The sequence below is a fragment of the Amblyomma maculatum genome, chromosome 3, assembly GCF_055883805.1.
Source record: "Amblyomma maculatum isolate TAMU_Amacu chromosome 3, ASM5588380v1, whole genome shotgun sequence".
In the NCBI taxonomy this organism is placed as follows: domain Eukaryota; kingdom Metazoa; phylum Arthropoda; class Arachnida; order Ixodida; family Ixodidae; genus Amblyomma; species Amblyomma maculatum.
The window spans coordinates 91,436,421-91,454,445 of record NC_139346.1 but is presented as its reverse complement, the minus strand read 5'-3'; the positions used below and the strand labels follow the sequence as shown (position 1 = coordinate 91,454,445).

General features: G+C 46.1%; 2 protein-coding genes across 2 annotated transcripts; one reads left to right on the top strand and one right to left on the bottom strand.

Annotated features, from left to right (window-relative positions):
- Positions 1 to 6,115: 6,115 nt before the first annotated feature.
- On the top strand, positions 6,116 to 13,461 carry LOC146195277 (P2X purinoceptor 7-like). The gene is made up of 3 exons (XM_084597739.1): positions 6,116 to 6,378; positions 6,462 to 6,662; positions 10,472 to 13,461. The coding sequence occupies exons 1-3, from the start codon at positions 6,116 to 6,118 to the stop codon at positions 10,629 to 10,631; spliced, it is 624 nt and encodes a 207-aa protein (XP_084453865.1). The 3' UTR covers positions 10,632 to 13,461.
- A 475-nt stretch (positions 13,462 to 13,936) lies between these two features.
- LOC146195276 (uncharacterized) lies at positions 13,937 to 15,657 on the bottom strand. Its single transcript, XM_084596207.1, has 4 exons — positions 15,532 to 15,657; positions 15,061 to 15,232; positions 14,847 to 14,995; positions 13,937 to 14,150 (listed from the first exon to the last, which is right to left on the bottom strand). The coding sequence occupies exons 1-4, from the start codon at positions 15,638 to 15,640 to the stop codon at positions 13,957 to 13,959; spliced, it is 624 nt and encodes a 207-aa protein (XP_084452333.1). The 5' UTR covers positions 15,641 to 15,657; the 3' UTR covers positions 13,937 to 13,956.
- Between the last annotated feature and the right edge of the window lie 2,368 nt (positions 15,658 to 18,025).

Below are 18,025 nucleotides of genomic sequence, written 5' to 3'. Positions count from 1 at the left end.
GGCAACCAAGCGTCAAGACGTGAATGGGCGACCTTGGCAGCAGGCTGCGCGAAAAACACTTCGTTACAGGTATGTATGCATCTAAAGGAAATGTGCATGATGAAAAGTATCTACCGGAGTTTGCACCAAGCCTGTAACCCACCAGTGATAGCCGCAATGAGCATTTGTTCGGGGCGTCTGATGGCGATGTATTTTGTCGTTTCTTTTCTTTATGTGCGAAGGGGCCGGACGTAGCGCAGATATCACAGGTGGCTGTGTGCGCTAGACCGTAATATTTAGCATGTTTTATCGCGACTGCCGCCTGACTAAAAAGAAGAAAAAAAAGGGTGTTTGTTGTGATGCACCGCCGTTAGCGAGCCGAGTGGTTGAGCTGGTCATGAGGCGCTCGCGAACGGCAGTGCATTAAAACGCCGTATTTTTTTTTTTCTTGTTAGTGAGGTGGCAGTCACGATAAAACATGCTAAATATTACGGCCTAGCGCACACAGCCGCCTGTGATATCTAAGCTACCTAGCCCTTTCGCACATAAAGATAAGAAGGGACAAAATACATCGCCTTCAGGCCCCGGTGCAACTGAAGCAATCACGCACCGAAGAAATCCTCATTGCAGCTATCACTGGTGCGCTACAGCCTGGGTGAAAATTCCAGTAGGTACTTTTCATCATGCATATTTCGCTTAGATGCATGGATACCTGTAGTATCTGTGTTTTTGCCGCTCGGAGCATATGACGCACTTGACACTTGCACGACGCACAATATTTTTTTTTTTTTAATTAAAGGCTCGCCTTCATGCACGCCAAAGCATCCGGACTTTGTTCCTTTAATGTACGCAATCAGATGCACTTCGTTAGGGAGCTTGATAATTGTCGTCTTCGTCCAACCGTTTGCAACGGCAAGAAAACCGCCCGGCACAATAAATGAGTCTCCTGGAGGGTTCATGCTCGTTCACTTGCAGAGTGGATCGCTCTGGACGTAGAACAGAGTTGGTTCCTGACCGAGATGCGCATCCCATATGTAAGAGATTCACATGTGTCACCAAGTTGTTGATTCCGCAGAAATCGCGGCGGAGGCAGAAATGAACAACAGAATGACCATTCTCTGTGCACCGAGAACCTTTTCACCACTGCGACCACATCCGTTCTGACTCCTGAGGCCCGAAACCGGCTACAGCTCTGAATCATCCATTGCCAGAAAAATGCAGCGCGCGTTTCCTGCAGGTGTGCATTCCGGCCGGGACAATGCCCTTTTCACGGGGTGTGTATATGTGACTCTCTGCCGATCTTCGTGGATGAAATCCTATAGCTGCACGGTTGTAGATGACGCGAGGAGGAAGCGACGCCCATTGCACCATGCCGGCGCCGCGGTGACCGCATTGTGCTCGGTAACTCAAGACACCCCGCGCACATGCGCCGCTCTAAGTCACAGGAGACGATTCCACCTAGCTCTGCAGCATCAACAAACCCCTGGCTGCTTTGCCCTTTGAGATCCCTCTCTCTCTCTCTGCCCCCACGCTCTCCTGTCTGCCGAAAACCTGCACGCTGAGAGCGTCTCATTCTGTCACGTCGAACACGGCCCGCGCTACACGCTCTTACAATACGAAGATAGAATATGCGTACGTGCGTTATGAGTGGATTGTGAAAACGCTCTACCTTCCGCCATACTGCGTGAACATGATATGCTGCAATCGCTGCCACTACTTTCCGCTCCGAGGCCAAAAAAAGGGGGGAAGCTTTCGCTTTCTACCAGCGTTGGCGTGGCCATTTCGTATGGTGCGCTTTCGCGTCGTCTGCTACACTGCCGCTCAATGTGTTTCCCGCCCGCTTCCGCATGATGGCGCCACATCCTCGCGCAAAAGGCGGATTCCCCACTATGGACAAACAAGAAAAAATAGGGAAGTCAACCACTCGCCGAGACCGCCGAAACGCAGTTGCGGAAAAATTAGGATTCGAATACAGGACACGATTCGAAGGGGAAGAAAAGAAACGCAACCTGAACGACCGTTTCAACGATATATTCGCTCTTTGTGAGGAGGCTATCGCAGCCGCAAGGAAATAAGCCGCTGATGCACACAGCGGAAAGAGTTTTGAGGAACCGCGTCATTCCCGCCAGCGACCGAACAGCAATGAGCGAGCAACAAAACATGCCGTCAATGAGGGCGTTCGCGCCGCCTCCCGTGTTTAAAGGGACAGCCGATGAAGACCTGGAGGATTGGCTCCATATATATGAGAGGTACGGCAGATCCCTCGCGTGGACGGACGAACAAAAAGCGGACAACTTGGTGTTTGCTCTCGCGGACGTCGCCCGGGCCTGGTACGTGACAGCACTCCGGGAAAAAACGCCGGAAACATGGCTAGACTGGCAAAGGGCACTACGTGCCACCTTTGCAGGTGCGCACGTACAAGAGTGGGCGTACATTCGCCTACAGGAACGCAAGCAGCAGCTAGGGGAGACCCCACAGCAGTACGTGGCTGGGGTGCTACAGCTATGTGGACGGGCCAACGCGGCAATGACAGATGCCGAGAAGCTTCGGTACTTACTGCGGGGCTTGCGACCCGAAATGATGGAACGCGTGGCCATTTCTAACCCCAGCTCCACGCAGGAGTTCCTAGAACACCTGCAGCGCCTGACACACGTAGGGGCCATGGCACGCCACGCTCTTATGACCATGCCGACACACCCGCTGCCAGGTATCCCAACCGGGCACCCGGTAATGTCCTTCAGCCAAGACCTGACAACATCCCTTCATGCTGCAGGCACCCCACCACAGGTTCTCTACGCACCTGACCGCCATGAAAACCCTCAAAACAAGGGCACAGATGCTGTGTTAGAGGCCATGCAAGAGACCCTGCGCGCCTTAACTGCAGCTGTGGATCGCCTCGGACAACGTGACCGCCGACCGTTCCCGCCACGTGGCTCAAGAACACAGGGAGGACAAGTAGTTTGCTTCCGGTGCAACCGAGCCGGGCACATCATGCGCCAATGCCCAGAGAACCAGGTACCTCCAGCCCCGCACCAGTCGGGAAACCGGTAGAGCCGGGTCATGCAGTCCGACCCGGTGGAAAGCATAAGGACTCGGTTTTCGCAACATTCCACCATACACAACTCATCACGGTCCCTGCCACGGTGGAAGACCTGGACGTCCAGATAATTATAGACACCGGAGCCGTTGTGAATGTAATTTCGGCAGCCCTAGCTACTCGACTGAGGAAGCCTGTTCGACCATCTGGCACTTTCGTGCGTGCAGTAAATGGAGAGATAGTGCAATCATGCGGAGAGATAGACTTGGAAGTTATGATCGGAGCGGAGGTTAGCACGAAGACAACGTTTGTAGTGCTCCCAAGTTTTCCACATGATGTGCTGTGCGGACTGCCATTCTGTCAGGCAACCCAAATGGTGCTTGATTTCCCACAGAAGAAGATTACCCTGCAGGGACGGCAGTTAGCGTTACACCTCGAGCAAGACGATACTTGCGCCTCACCTGACACGGTACGTGTACAGTGCCTAGAAGAATTGAATCTGCCGCCCCGAACCGAGGCCATTATTGCAGTACGGATCGCAGCTCAAGGGCCGTACTTGGTCGAACCACTCACTCAGTCGAGACAGACGTTAGGACCTAGTGTTGCCCGGACCCTGACGGTCGTTAACGACGAGATAGGTTACGTCCGCATTGCCAACCCAGACACTACCTCTCTCACAGTACCAAAGGGTACAACTATCGGACGAGCTACCACCATCAGCAAGACAGCTCTAAGCATTTCTCTGCCCAGTGATCAAGAGGGTACGTGTCAAAATATTCGGCTAGGCGACGAACTACCGTCTGAAGCCAGGCAGAAGTTCCAGGACTTGGTACACGAATATAGCCACATCTTTTCTACAAAACAGGGTCCCATCGGGCGCACGAACATCGCGGAACATGAGATCAACACCGACACAGCCCGCCCAATCCACCAGAATCCCTACCGATACTCTGCATACGAGCGTAAAGTTATTGATGGTCAGGTCGCCGAAATGCTGGAAAAGGGAGTTATTCGGGCTTCATCGAGTGCATGGTCGTCACGGGTAGTGATGGTACGCAAGCGCGATGGATCATGGCGGTTTTGCGTTGACTTCCGCAAAGTTAACACCGTTACGAAGAAAGATGTACACCCGCTGCCTCGCATGGACGACATTATGGACAAGCTACAGGGAGCGAAATTCTTCTCCACACTCGACCTAGCATCCGGTTACTGGCAGGTTCCAATTAAGGAACAGGACAAAGAGAAGACTGCGTTTGCTACAGGAACCGGACTCTACGAGTTCAATGTGGTACCATTCGGTTTGTGCAACGCCCCCGCTACATTCCAGCGCACGATAAATAAGGTTCTGTCACACCAGCTATGGAAGATCTGCCTGGCATATCTAGACGACATTGTGGTATTCTCCAGAACATTAGAAGGACATTTGCAAGACCTGCGTGAAATTTTCCAATGCTTAGACGAAGCAGGGCTCCGGCTTCAACCAAGCAAATGCAACATAGCTTTCAACAGCATACGGTATCTTGGCCACATCATCAACGGACATACCATTCGTCCGGACCCGGATAACATTCGCGCCATCTCTGAAACGAAAGCTCCTACAAGCCGAAAACAAGTTCGAAGTTTCCTGGGCATGTGCGGTTACTACCGGAGGTTCGTCAAAAATTTGGCACGTTTTGCACGACCGCTGAACGAACTCACCAAGATGGACACAAAGTTCACATGGACTCATGAGTGTCAGGAATCTTTCGACACATTGAAGGCCCGACTAACCAACGACCCAGTCCTCCGACTATTCGATCCCGCACTACCCATCGAGCTCCATACTGACGCCTGCGGCTACGGGATCGGCGCGGTGCTGGTGCAGAAAGACCACAGGGAAGAGTTCGTTATCGGATATGCTAGTCGTCACTTAAACAAAGCAGAGGCGAACTACAGCACGACAGAACAAGAATGCTTGGCTGTTGTATATGCCACAAAGCAGTTCCGACCGTACATATTCGGGTCCCCGGTTACAGTTGTCACGGATCAAGCTAGCCTCACATGGCTAATGTCAGTAAAGAACCCAAATGGACGCCTCATCCGATGGAGCCTGATGCTGCAAGAGTTCAACCTCACGTTAAGACACCGACCAGGAACAAAGAATATGAACGCTGACGCATTGTCTAGATTGCCTTACGATCCCGCTCCTGAGGACGAAGAGGAGTTCCCGCTTTTCATGGTGTCTCAAGAGGACATTGGGAAGCTCCAGCTTCAAGACCCGTCCCTACGGCCAATCATCAAGTACCTCCGCGAGCCAGATCAACCTGTGGGGAAGAGGGTGAAGAAAATCGCAAGACCTTTTTCCCTCGTGAACGACACACTATATCGAAGGGCCAAAGGGTTTACTGAGGAAAGACTGGCACTTGCTGTGCCAAGAAGCCTACGACGAGAAATCCTAGCCGCGTGCCACGATGACGTCACGGCCGGTCACCTAGGGGTAAAACGGACACTGAAGAAAATCCGCCAGCGATATTTTTGGCCAAAAATGTTCACCGAGATTGTACACTACGTCCAATCCTGCGCTGACTGTCAAACAAGAAACACGACCAATATGAAACCAGCGGGCGAACTACAACCCCTTCCCCCGACTATGTACCCGTTTCAGCAGGTTGGAATGGATTTTGTGGGCCCGCTAACAGAATCCCGAGACGGCAACAAATACATAGTCGTTATGATAGACTATTATACGAAGTGGGTAGAAGCAGTGGCCACACCTGAGGCAACGGCAGCTTATGCAGCAAAGGGCTTCATGGACTCGGTGGTCTTAAAGGGGTCGTGAAACGTTTTCCGGAAATTTTGCACAGCTTGTGTAAATGGAATCCGTATCCTTCATCATATAATATACCTCGATTCGTTTCATCACCCGCGTTGATTTAATAGCGACAAAAACACAATTTCGGTTTCCTAGCGCGATTCCTCCTCAACTCAAACAGATACGTCATAGTGCTAAGCCAATGAGAAGCTCCTGTTGTCGGAGCCTGCTGAGCCGAAGTTGACCGAGCTCGGCGCAATTCTAGGGGTTCTAATCGTACTCTGCTGCAATATACTGTTTTATAAAAAATGGCCGACCTCCCTGAGTTTCAGCGTCGCCTTTTAGAAAGGAGTCGGTGCTTGGGTTTTGAGCCTTATGCCGATGCACCTTTACGAGTGCGAGATCGGGAAGGTTCAGACGACAGCGACGACGACAACCGCGAAGGCGAAGGCGAAGACGGAGCCTGCGTCGGGCCAGCAGCAGTCGTGCCGAGAGGCCGCGGCAACATTTCGCCTTGCAGAAGTCCCGATCGTCAGCCTCCCGAACCCGACCGTCTCGGGAGTACGCATTGGTATGTGATGCTCGAGCCATGTAACCTAGCCTACTTTCAGGCGTTGAAGAAAAGTGCAATCGCTAACCGATATATTCGAACAGGTGCAGCTGCGGGCGGTGCGTGCCGATGCCGTCTGCCCTCGAAAGCATCTGTTGCCGCGAGATCCCGGCGGCGACTAGGAAGCAGCCGTCTGGCTGCATTACGGAGCACCCCCATTTTTTTACGCTGTGCCTCGATGAAGTGGTACTGACCGTGGCCCTTGAAACGCTTATTGACCATGGGCTGCGCGTCGAGGCCACAAGGTAATAACCGTGCTCAAAGGGCGACAGCGTAAAAAAGCGACTGCCCGTTTTTCGTTTTCTCACGCGGGAAACGCTGTACGAAAAAAAAAAAAATATATATATATACAAATCTGGAACTCTGGCGTTACGTTCTCTCGATCATTGGCAGTGTCCCTTACGAAAATGCACAAAAAAAAAGAAAAAGAAAGCGTCTGTGTTGTGTTTGCGCCGTGTGTCAGTGAGTGTCGACATCGCGGCACGTTAGCGCGAACACAGCATCGTTAGTTTTATCCTTTTCTCCGTAGGAGGTGTGCATCAGCGCGACGTATTACCATGCAGGTTACTGGTTTGCTTTATTTCATGCACCAGTAAACAAGGAAATGTAACATGTATCATTTGAACTTGCGATCATGTGTTGAAGAGCATGCACACAGTTGCGAGGTAATCGCAAGAAAAAAAAAAAGTTGCTGTCCACACACACAAGCTTGTTTTATTAGTTGGGGAGGCATATTCAACAGTTGCAGAACTTGAACAAACGATTACATAAGAATGGTCATAAGACAATAAAATAGGTACATATAATATTTTATTTCAAAGGATACTGTTTGGAGTGAAATTCACATGGCAAGGTAACCTGCCCCCCCCCCCCCCCCCCTACGGTCACCATCTAAGCGCGGTTTATTTGCTAAAGTTTTAACTTTTTTTGCCAACTTGCATTAGGTGACAATGTGGTAGAGTGTACGAGACATAATTTGAATTCATTGCAACCTTTATCACCACTTCCACTGATCTGTAGATGCTCAGAGCAGAGCATAGTACATACAATTTGCATCTAAGTAGATGCAAAGCAAACTCTCTCAAATGATTTGATTCCGGCATCTAACATGTGCTGAAGCGCACTAAAAAAAGATTCTCTGAAAAAAAAAATTATTCCTCCGAGTGTAACAACCTAACGAAACTTCCGCAGCGGGAGTAAGCAATGGGCATTTTAAAGTTAACAAATGAAGTTGACAAAAAGACTACATCATATAGTAGTCTTGCAACGCTTGCTATTGCTGGCACGTGCAAAAATTTGGCACTGAAAACAAACAATTTCACTTCTACCTCCTTACGTGTTGGTTATGCGTTCTGTCAGTGTGGCATGTTGTCAGGAAACATTTGACAGCCATTGACAGGAATGGACCTAACATTTATTACTCTTTCAAGCAGGACAACTGTATGCACATTCCTGCTTCACACATAGGTTACACGCTAAACATCTTTGTGCTGTACTGATGATTGCATCGCCTACCTTGATCTCAGGCACAATACCCCTCCCCTCTAAGATACATCTCAGGCACAATACCCCTCCCCTCTAAGATAGCAGCTCTATATTGCTGTGATGGTCACCTTGTATGCTGCAATCTGCGTGGTACTTGTTCCCCTGCTGTGTTGGCAGCAACAGACCGTTCACTGTGCTTAACTCCTCATGCAAGGGTTGCTGTTGCTCCTCGTCTTTCACCTTGACTGTGGCCGCACTTCCTTATCTGGCCCAGATGATGCTGCACCATCTTTTCAGAGCACTGAACCAGCTAAGAATGTCGGCCCACCAGCTTCACTATATTTCTAGACATCCATTTCACTCCTGGAAGGAATTATCAGACATTACTTTCCTCCTGCACCCATTTGGCAATTCTTGTGCAAATTCTCTTCAATGCCAGGCTACTCCGGTGTGGGTACTATGTGGTCCAATTGTGTCGGCATTTCACAGCTAAACATTTGCAGGACTGATGCCTGTTGTTTAATGAACTGTGCAGTGCTGCCACTACAAGGTTTATTGGTTCTTGTGAATCTCATATCATAGGTTTCTTCACTTCCACACACACCATTCAGTTTGTCCATTGGTAACAGGGTTGGTATGGATGTGAGGTTATGTATCGAATGCCAGTCATCATGAAGAAGTAGTTAACCACTAACAGCGGAAGCTTGAATGTTCCATTTCTTTAGCAGACAGGAACTGTTGCTGTTCCCACTACTTGCAGTGCCTGTCCAAACCAGGTGTGCAAGTGTACGTCATCGTTTGCGGGGTTGGTCTCCAGTCCAAATGGATCAAAGCGTGGCACTATTGATCATTATGCAAGAAGACACTTCAGAAGTCACATGCTTGCCATGAAAATTGAGAACCACAGTTTTTTTGCAACGTGCAGATCCAACAGAGTGCGAAGCTTTGTACTTGACATTCTTTGCTGGCTGTGAGGTCCTTGACTTCCCCAAGTAGTTGCTTTGCTGGTAGACTTTTCTGCATCGAAATGCCGGCTTTCTCAGTGTGACTTGGAATTTTAGCAGTAATGGCATGTTGCTCTCTCGAACCTGCATGATTTTGTACTGTGGCCACAGTGCGAACAGCGTTGTGCTTGCTTCTTGCTAATCTTGCCATTACTTCTGATGCCTGTGTTGCTTACTGCTTTGTTTAGTTTAAACGCATGATTAACAGTTTTTACATGAATGGCGAAGTTGAGAGCCTTGAAGTATGTCAGGTCATACTGTGCAAAGAGCTAATCCTGGAGGCTTTCGTCACCTATGCCAGAAACAAACCTGTCACACAGCATTACATCTGTCTGCAACGATGTAGCGTTCATTACAGTAGTTGTAGCAGTAGTAGTTGTAGACGTAGCACCTTGCGTGATTACTGCCGTTGCTGTTGACAAAATCCCGAAGTTACAACTCGAAGCTAAATTGCATAGTGCAGTTGTGTAATATATTCACTAGGCAATTGGTGTCGACGTTGAAACATAGCATGACTAAATGTTGTATAAGTGGAGGTCAAAGTGCATCTTCAGTGCCTGTGTGATATTGACACGGTTTACTTGGTCTGGCATTTTTGGCTGCAGAGGTGCACAAGTGAAATTTAAATCTCAGCTCCACATAACGTAAGAAGGTATACATGTTGCTTGACTGGGTCAGTCATGCCATTGCACCATTGCACTTGAAAAAAACTTGAGTCAGCAATACCATGTCGTCCAAGATGCACCAGACAAACTTTTGAACTCCTTCATCTGCCTTGAGAAGTCGCTTAGTCAGGTTGCTATGCTCGCGTTTGTTGCGCTGCTACTGAGTGTGCTTACAGACTGTAGCCTTCCTCAGCACCAAATTGTTGTCAGTGTGGAATATTGTGGGGAAACATCTGAATTGACAGGAACAGACCAGGTGTTCTTTGCTCCTTTAAACAGAATGACTTCATCTGCACACCCTAAACTTCTTTCTATGCTTATGATGGCGGCATCCACATTTATCTCAGACACAATACAAAGTGCAAGATGACTGCCATGTTCTGTCTGACAAAAACTGCATTGCCTTGAGGCATTACTTTTCTTACCTCACATTTTCTCTCAGTTACCTGCAGCGAAATTCAGAGTTCACCATCCTGCCAGGAAGAATAAATCCACAGTGAGAATTGCACTGGCCCTGCCGCCGTGGCTGAATGGTTAGGGGGCTCAACTGCCGAGCCCAGGGATATGGGATCGAATCCCGGCGGCGGTGGTCGCTTTTTTGATGGAGGTGAAAAGCAAGGGGCCCGTGTGCTGTGCGATGTCAGTGCACGTTGAACCCCAGGTGGTCAAAATTCCCAGGGCCCTTCACTGCAGCATCTCCCTTAGCCTGAGTCTCTTCCAGATGTTAAACCCTACAAACAAAGCCAAGCCACAGAATGGCATTTTACAGCATACAACCTGCGAGATTATAATTAATTGTACAGATGCCAGAAACTTGAGTAACTCAATGGTAAAAGCCCCAAACCAGACTTTTGTTTTGCTATGGTGAAAAAAAAATATTGCTCCTTCTCTTGTCAACAGGAGGTACCGCTACGTCAGCTACAGCCAGCTTGCACACTGGCTTTGGGGACGCCTGGGCAGAAATCACCGGAAGGTCCTCCCTGCCTGTGCTGTAAACCAAATAAGGGAGAGATTTCCGTCCGAAGGTTACACTGGTTTCCAGTATGCACAAGGTTTGTGAAGTCATCACCACCACCAGCCTCACTACACCCACTGCAGGGTAAAGAAGGCCTCACCTATATGCCTCCAAGTTGCCCATTCCTGTCCCACCGGTATCCATTTTACCCCACAAACTTTCCGTTCTCATCTGCCCACATTTCTGCTGCCCTTTACTATGCTTGCCTTCCCTTGGAATACAGTGTGTCACCCATATGGGTGACACACTGGTTATCATGCCTTTGCATTACAGGATCTGCCATTGTCAGACACAAGCCAGTGACTATTCCCTTGCCCATTCGGCACGCTTCCTGTTAAACCTACCATTTTTTGTTCCATAGATTTCTGTGTGGTCCTCAATTTAATTTGAACTTTTCGTTAACCTCCACATTTCTGCCCCATAGGCAAGTACTGGTAAGATAGCAGGTGCTGTATAACTTCTTCTTGAGGGACATAGGTAACCTGCCATTCATGATTTGATAGTTGCTGCTGAATGCACTCTAGCCCAGTCTGATACTTTCTTATTTCCCTTTCATGATCCAGATCTGCTGATATTACTTATCCTAAGCAGACATATTCCCTTACCACTTCCAGTGTCTTGCTACCTGTCGCAAAAAACTTCCTTTCCGAGGTTGTTGTACAGCCGACGTCACCCTTGTGTAGAGCGCTCGAGCAAGGCATATCGGGCTACAAAAGCTGAAAATAGACTCCAACTCCAGAATTCTGGGCTAGGTGCTAGTGTCTGCCTTGGTTGCGGCTATCTGTGGCACCACTTTCACTCGAGTGTTGCCGCAAGAACCTACCAGCTGCGGCCGATATCTGGCCTTATTTACAGGGACGTGTGTCTCCCGAGCGCTCTACACAAGGGTGACGTCGACTGTACATTACTTTAGTCTCCTGAATATTAATTTTAGCCCTACTGATTTATTTTGCCTATGTCATTAATCGTTCTTTGTAATTCTTCACCTAAGCTACTCGGCAAGGCAATGTCACCAACAAACTCAGATTACTGAAAGAGCCTCCATTAACCCTTATCCCTAACTGTTGTTCCCAATCCAGCCCTCTGAATACTCCATCTAAGCAAGCAATGAGTAGCACTGGGGAGATTGTGTCTCTTTGTCTAACACCTTGCTTTATGAGAATTTTATTACTTTCTTTATGGAGATCTATGGTTGCTGTGCAGCCACTATAGATACCTTTCAGTACTTCCACATATGGCTTGTCTACTGCTGCAGTCTCAATTGAATCAAAAGCTTTATCATAATCTATGAGCTATGTATAAGTTTTGGTTATATTTGAGCGTTTTTCTGTCCCCTGGTTGATAGTTATGGCTATGATCTATAGCAGAATAGCCTTTACTAAAGCAGGCCTGATCGTTTGGTTGATAGAAGTCTAATGCCTTGATTCTATTAGCAATAACTATAGTAAATACTTTGTGCGTAATGGATAGTAGGCTGGTTGGTCTGTAATTTTTCAAGTCCTTGACGCCCCTTTTTTTATGGACTAAAATATTATTAGCATTTTTCCAAGATTTTGTTACAATCGAGGTCCTGAGGCATTGCGCAGGGTGGCTAGTTTTTCTAGCATGAAATTCCCACCATCCTTCGATAAATGTGTAGTTTCCTGATCTTTTGCAGCTGGTTTCCCCCTTTTCATAGGTTCTAAAGCTTTCTTTACTTTGTTCTTCGTTACTAGCTGAACATCTGATTGCCCTGCACTACTGCCATTCTCATTATTGTCCTGGTTACTTTGTATATGGTATACTTCATCAGAACTTCTGGGCTAATTTGTTTACAGTCATGTCTTGCTAATATGATAAAACTTTGTGGGACTGATCTTTGTCCATTCATTCTGCTGCACTAATTATTGCCTAGATATTAATTATTTATTTGTGTGCTAAAAACAAGACATGCAATTTGACTGAATTTAAATTCCTTTTCTCATTCTGTAATTTCACTTTTCTAAACAAAGCTAAACTGCTAAAATTGCTTATTGCTGCTCTGCAGATAGTGCTGCTTTGGAAACTATGTTAACTTATTCTGCTGCGTAGATCACATGCAGTGTGGCTATAGTATAGCTTCCAAAAATTGCTGTTCCATCAGTAGTGGGTCATGCAGCATTGAGGCGAAGCTGACTTAACATTTATGAAGGAGGTCCATTGTGTACACAGATTTAGTAAACAAGGCTGACAAAGGCAGAAAAAGAAAGTAAGGCAATAGCAGCATGAAATCGGCTGCACCCTTTTTGATTACTTCCTTTCCTGAGGGGCACACAACTAAACGAACATTGGCGTGGTGGGTAGGCAGGTGGTTGATGACAAATAAGTAATGGATACACTGGTCATGTGTGCCTTTTGTGCATGTGGCAAGGCAATATGCTTCATAGGTAATAGGAGGCAGTAAACCACAAAGTAGAATTGAACTAAGGTGGTGAGAGCTGTAAAAGTCAAGTTCAGTTTCAGCTGAAGTAAAGAAAGGTTCAAAAATATAATAGAGCACAGTCAGTGATTATTCATATTGTTTGCTACATAATCAAGTGAAAGCAAAGAGTGCCTCATTAATTTTGGAGGGTCAAAGCTTCATGAAACCTAAATGTATTCCAGTCACTGGACCAAAAAACGGGGTTTGAAGTATCCATTCTCACATAAATTGCTTGTTTTGTTGCAGTAAAAATCATGCTCACTGGCTATAATGTGTTACTTGTTATTTGTATACCAGTCACATTACAATTTTTCTGGATAGAACTGTCCATATTAGCCAGATATTACGCAGATCGAGGAGTGCACAAGAGGGTCAATGCACAAACAGGACAAGTGACTGCAAAGTGTGCCAAGGCATTTCAAAGAAGTAACACATGGGAGCCCTTTTCCTTTTTTTTTTTTTTTTCAGAAGTGTTGTTTTTAAACATGCCAGATTTCAGCCTATCCATTTCTGGTAGATAATTATATAAAATTGCATTTGCATCCACCTTGTTAACATTATAGTTTTGCTTTCAATGTGCTGATATTGCATATGAGGGAAAGGAGGCTCACTTAGAATATATTTTGTGTACTCTACTCCACCTGCAGTTTTCAAGATGAAATGTTTTATGGGTGAGTAATGACCTGAAATACATCATGATAATTGTGCAGCTGTATATACTTGTTTGCATATTTAGGTGTAAGGCACCAAAGAAGCATGAATAAAGATGTTCTGCTCCAAGTGAACTGCCTTACAACCTGAAAATTTTGAACTTCTGGCATGCTTCATTGTAGACAATGAACTTGTGGCCAGCCAATAAATTATTCTGAAACTAAAACGTCTTTCTTTCAACACTTCTGACTTGGTAGTATTAGAGAATGCCCACCTGTATTACAGGGTGGTGCTCCCCGTGGCACTGGCAAACCTAGACCTTCTAGCTGCCACGAGTTCACCTTTGGAAGGTCTCGGGAAAGAGTGACTCATGGGGGGTGGTGCAGTCGAAGGGTTTGCTGCAAAAGCAGCCTTAAAAGATGGCCACTGTTCGCAGCAGCGTGCCGTCTCATCCAGAAGGAGGCCAACATAGTCTGCAAATCAGGAGTGCATATACGAGTGTTATCCTTTCTGAATATTTAAAGGTGCAAAAAAAACAAACAGGACAATCGCAGAGAACAAAAAGTGATGAAGGGTCAGCATTATCCTTTGAAATATACCACACATTAATCAGTCTTACAACAGTATGCTGCAAACGCATGCATAGCAAAGCCCTCTTATTGGTGATTGCATGCCGCTGTACTTAGCATGAAAACTCCTGTACTAGAACTCTCAGATGACATGGAGTTATTTCTGATTTCTGGTTGAATATGGCACAAAAACACTGGTGACGCCTCATTCTAAAGCCAGTATTGGGAGTTAGATGAAAGATTAGAGTTAACATTGTAATGCAGGTATATAAAGCAAGGCCTGTAATGTACCATATGAAGCAATGTGGCCAAAGACCATTTTCATATCAGGGCTTGCTGTCAGTGTTCCATAGTCCTAGGCGCCACCAATTTATAAATTTTATTTGTATTCACGCCACTAGGTGGCTGAGAATTTTCATGTCACAGATATGGACATCCTCGGCCACATTGCACCTTTAAACTGGAGTGTACAGACTGAAAAATAAACGGTTGATTGAACATACCATATAAAAGATGTAACAAATTTGGCCATTACATATCTGAGATCTCGAACATTAAAATTGTACTTTTCTTTTTCCTAGTGCTAAGCATACTACCTACCATATGTAGGCTCAGCTTTCACAGGACAGGCAACGGCTGTGCCCTTCCTTGCTTTTGGGTTCTTTATTTTCCATTTAGACAGGCCTTCAGCTGTGGTGGCTTGTCCTTTGCTGGCATTCTCATTAAAATGGAGTATTGCCAGCTGTGTTCTGAAAACAGACGATCCGACAGTTCTTCAAATGTTAATTTTCGACAGGTCTCTTTCACCACCTACCTTGCACGCATGCCCTCAGATGAGAAACATATGGACTTTGGTGCAAAGCCTATAAGCACACTGTGGAAGGCCTCCAAGCTGAAAGTATGTGTGCTGGGTGCCAGTTTTCCAATGTCTTTAACGAGACGGGGTGCCATGACGACCTCGACAAACCTGTTGTGTGCAGGTGTCCCTATATTAAAAAAAAATTCTGGATAAGTCTTCTTCAAATGGCACCACAATGAAGTACAATTGCATATTTTTAGGTGCACATAATTCTCATAATTATTAATATAGTTGTATATGCATTGAGGTAACAAATAGTAGCTTTGGAAAGGTTGACCACTAGTTCAAATCGGGCACCTCAACTGTTTGGCAAAACTTTAAACGTTTTGCAAGTCATGCTTGATTACAAGAACATACATTCAACATAAAAGGCACATTGAGGGGTCTGCAAAAACTTATTTTGATTTCGAATAGCGGCATACTGACCTGGAACAAGCCATTGCCTATCTCCAAGATCATCATGGGCACAATGTGTGTAGAGCCCTGGGTGGTCTGAGTGCACATCTGTGACATGCCGTTCCATGCTTTGCCACATGTCTCGCAGCAAATCGATGTTGCCATCGCTCATGGCAGCACACCAGTGAAGGTGGTTGCTGGCTGGCTGAATCCAAAGCTCCAGTATGCTGCATGCAGCTCGTTTTGCATGGGCAGCCAGCTTTTTTTTTATGCCTAGAACCAAATTGTAATAAATGGATATTAATAAGTTATACATATGTTAATTGCCGTAGGTAATGCTTAGGGAGGATCTCTGGGTAGGTGATAAAAATTACAAATTATTTTTGACATGCAATTAGTTGGATAGAAACACCTAATTCTGTGTCCCTAGCTGCAATCTGCATGTATCAGTGCATGTATGGCATCCATATCCCTCATCATCATTAATGTCAGACAACCAAAAAAAACAAACACTACCTTTGCTTCTCCTCGTGCTTTCAACTTCTGACCCTCCCTTTGCTACTATACTGCCCTATGATATTGGTCTCCTCATGGTTAAATACCACCACGGAATCCAACAAAATTTAATATAGCATGTAGCCGCATTTTGCAATACATCATGGGGGAAGTCTTTTTATACTCAGTTTTACCTTTTGAGATGTTCCAAGCATCAAAGTAGTGCTTGATGGTGGGCTCCTTGGTCTGCATGTGCTTTGTGACTTGGACGTGCCGGTCTGTTGTTATGGATTTCACATTAAGCCCCTGTTCCTTTACCATAGTCAAGCTCTTCACAAAGGCATGTTTTTCCATCAAGGTGCTTGACTTGACATCTGCACACTTTTGTGGGAAAAAAATGCACAGTCACATAAAGCCACTTTGTTACAATTGCTCTGACCTACCTCCCCAACTTGCACTTGCTCGAAATGGAGAATTTTGTTCAGTTGGGCGACGTGCAGTGAGTATGTCATAAATTTTGCCGAAAACCCTGGGGAATCACAGCGTCCATCACCAGCCAGGTCAACATTGCAGCCTTGCAACTGGCGAAACAACTCCTGCTGCTGCTGTTGCCAGATCTGGTGTGAGAAAAGGGTTTTTTCACTGACCAGATATTACATGAACACATATATGAACAAATTGGTGTCTTTTAAGAAGCATTCTCATATTTACAGGCACATGAGCAGATGCAGGTTTTCCACCCAATGGGAATTAGGCTATTATATGTTGTTCAATAACATTGAAAAAAAAAAAAACGAATAATTGGCTGCACATCCTGAAATTTAATGGGAGTTCAGTGTATCCAACCACCTTCTGAATCATTTCTTGTATAGGCATATGATCCAGTTGCTAAATTCTTTTGCTTATGGTGATGGCTTTACTGCATAAGCTGGAATAACTCTAATCGTAAAGCATTGGTTCAGTAATTCATTTGGCAGCACACAACCTTTGTCCTACCTTGTCAATCGCAGGAAGCAGGTAGCCTCGCTGGTAGTTGAAAAATGTTCGTGGCGTGAACACCTGCACATTCACGTGCTCAAACATTCGGAGCACTGAGGTGGGGCTGGTGCCGGCAAACAGCATGGCTGCTGACAGTAGCACGTTGCCTGCTGGCTTGCCATTCATCATTGGCTGGCTCTTCCATGTAAGGCAGTGGTGGTTCGCGCACATTGTCTGTACTTGCAGCAAAGTCCCAGTCACACAACTTACGCTTTTGCAACAGGAATAGCATTCACGACATACTGTGAAGAGCTCCTTGAGGCAGCTTTCAAACACGATGAACTTCCTCTCATCCTGAGGAAGGGCCTCCTCAGTGCTGGAGTCAAGTCTGAAAAAATACAAAGTTCGGGTCGTGAAATTGTGAAGTATTTTTCTGCAGAGCTGATTGGAGGCTAGAATTTAACAGGATTAAAAGCAGCAGTAAATATAAGGGCTGCCCAAATCAGCACTGCATCTAAGGTGTTTTAGTGCACATTTTTGCATACCATGCACTCTGCTTTTAAATAGTGTAAACACAGGTTTACAGAGCTTCAAGAATTTTTATAATGTTACACTGATGCTGTCTGAGCAGCTGCTTGTGCCACTGAATATTGTGAAAGCGTTTGATGGATCAAGACCTGCTTGGTGAATATTTATGCATAGTGAGGTTTATGAGGAGCACAAATACTATGTACACATTCACAGTTCAGTCACGCAAGCACAGACAAATGGTACTCATACAAATAGAAAAACGTAGCGGAAGGAATGGAACTAAAGACTTCTATGTTTAGCAGTGGAAACTTTTGCTACGTGTGCTTTGGGCTGGGTATGCTAACCCACTGATGCCTCTGATCCCCCTGCTCATGAAAGAGATGCACACCCTTATGTGCCATTGTTTTTCCTAAGTCATTGATCTGATAATCATACGATCATAATGGAATAACATGCGGCACACATAAAGTCAATTTTTACCCTAGGAAGCTCTCGTTAAATGATGGGAAGAATTCCGAGT

Coding starts and splice junctions, on each gene's coding strand:
- LOC146195277 (XM_084597739.1), top strand. CDS start 6,116: ATGGCCGACCTCCCTGAGTTTCAGCGTCGCCTTTTAGAAAGGAGTCGG. Junction 6,379..6,461: donor CGTCTCGGGAGTACGCATTG/GTATGTGATGCT, acceptor ATATTCGAACAG/GTGCAGCTGCGGGCGGTGCG. Junction 6,663..10,471: donor CTGCGCGTCGAGGCCACAAG/GTAATAACCGTG, acceptor TCTTGTCAACAG/GAGGTACCGCTACGTCAGCT.
- LOC146195276 (XM_084596207.1), bottom strand. CDS start 15,640: ATGTGGCAAAGCATGGAACGGCATGTCACAGATGTGCACTCAGACCAC. Junction 15,233..15,531: donor TAGGCAATGGCTTGTTCCAG/GTCAGTATGCCG, acceptor TTTTTAATATAG/GGACACCTGCACACAACAGG. Junction 14,151..14,846: donor GAAAGCTGAGCCTACATATG/GTAGGTAGTATG, acceptor CCTGATTTGCAG/ACTATGTTGGCCTCCTTCTG.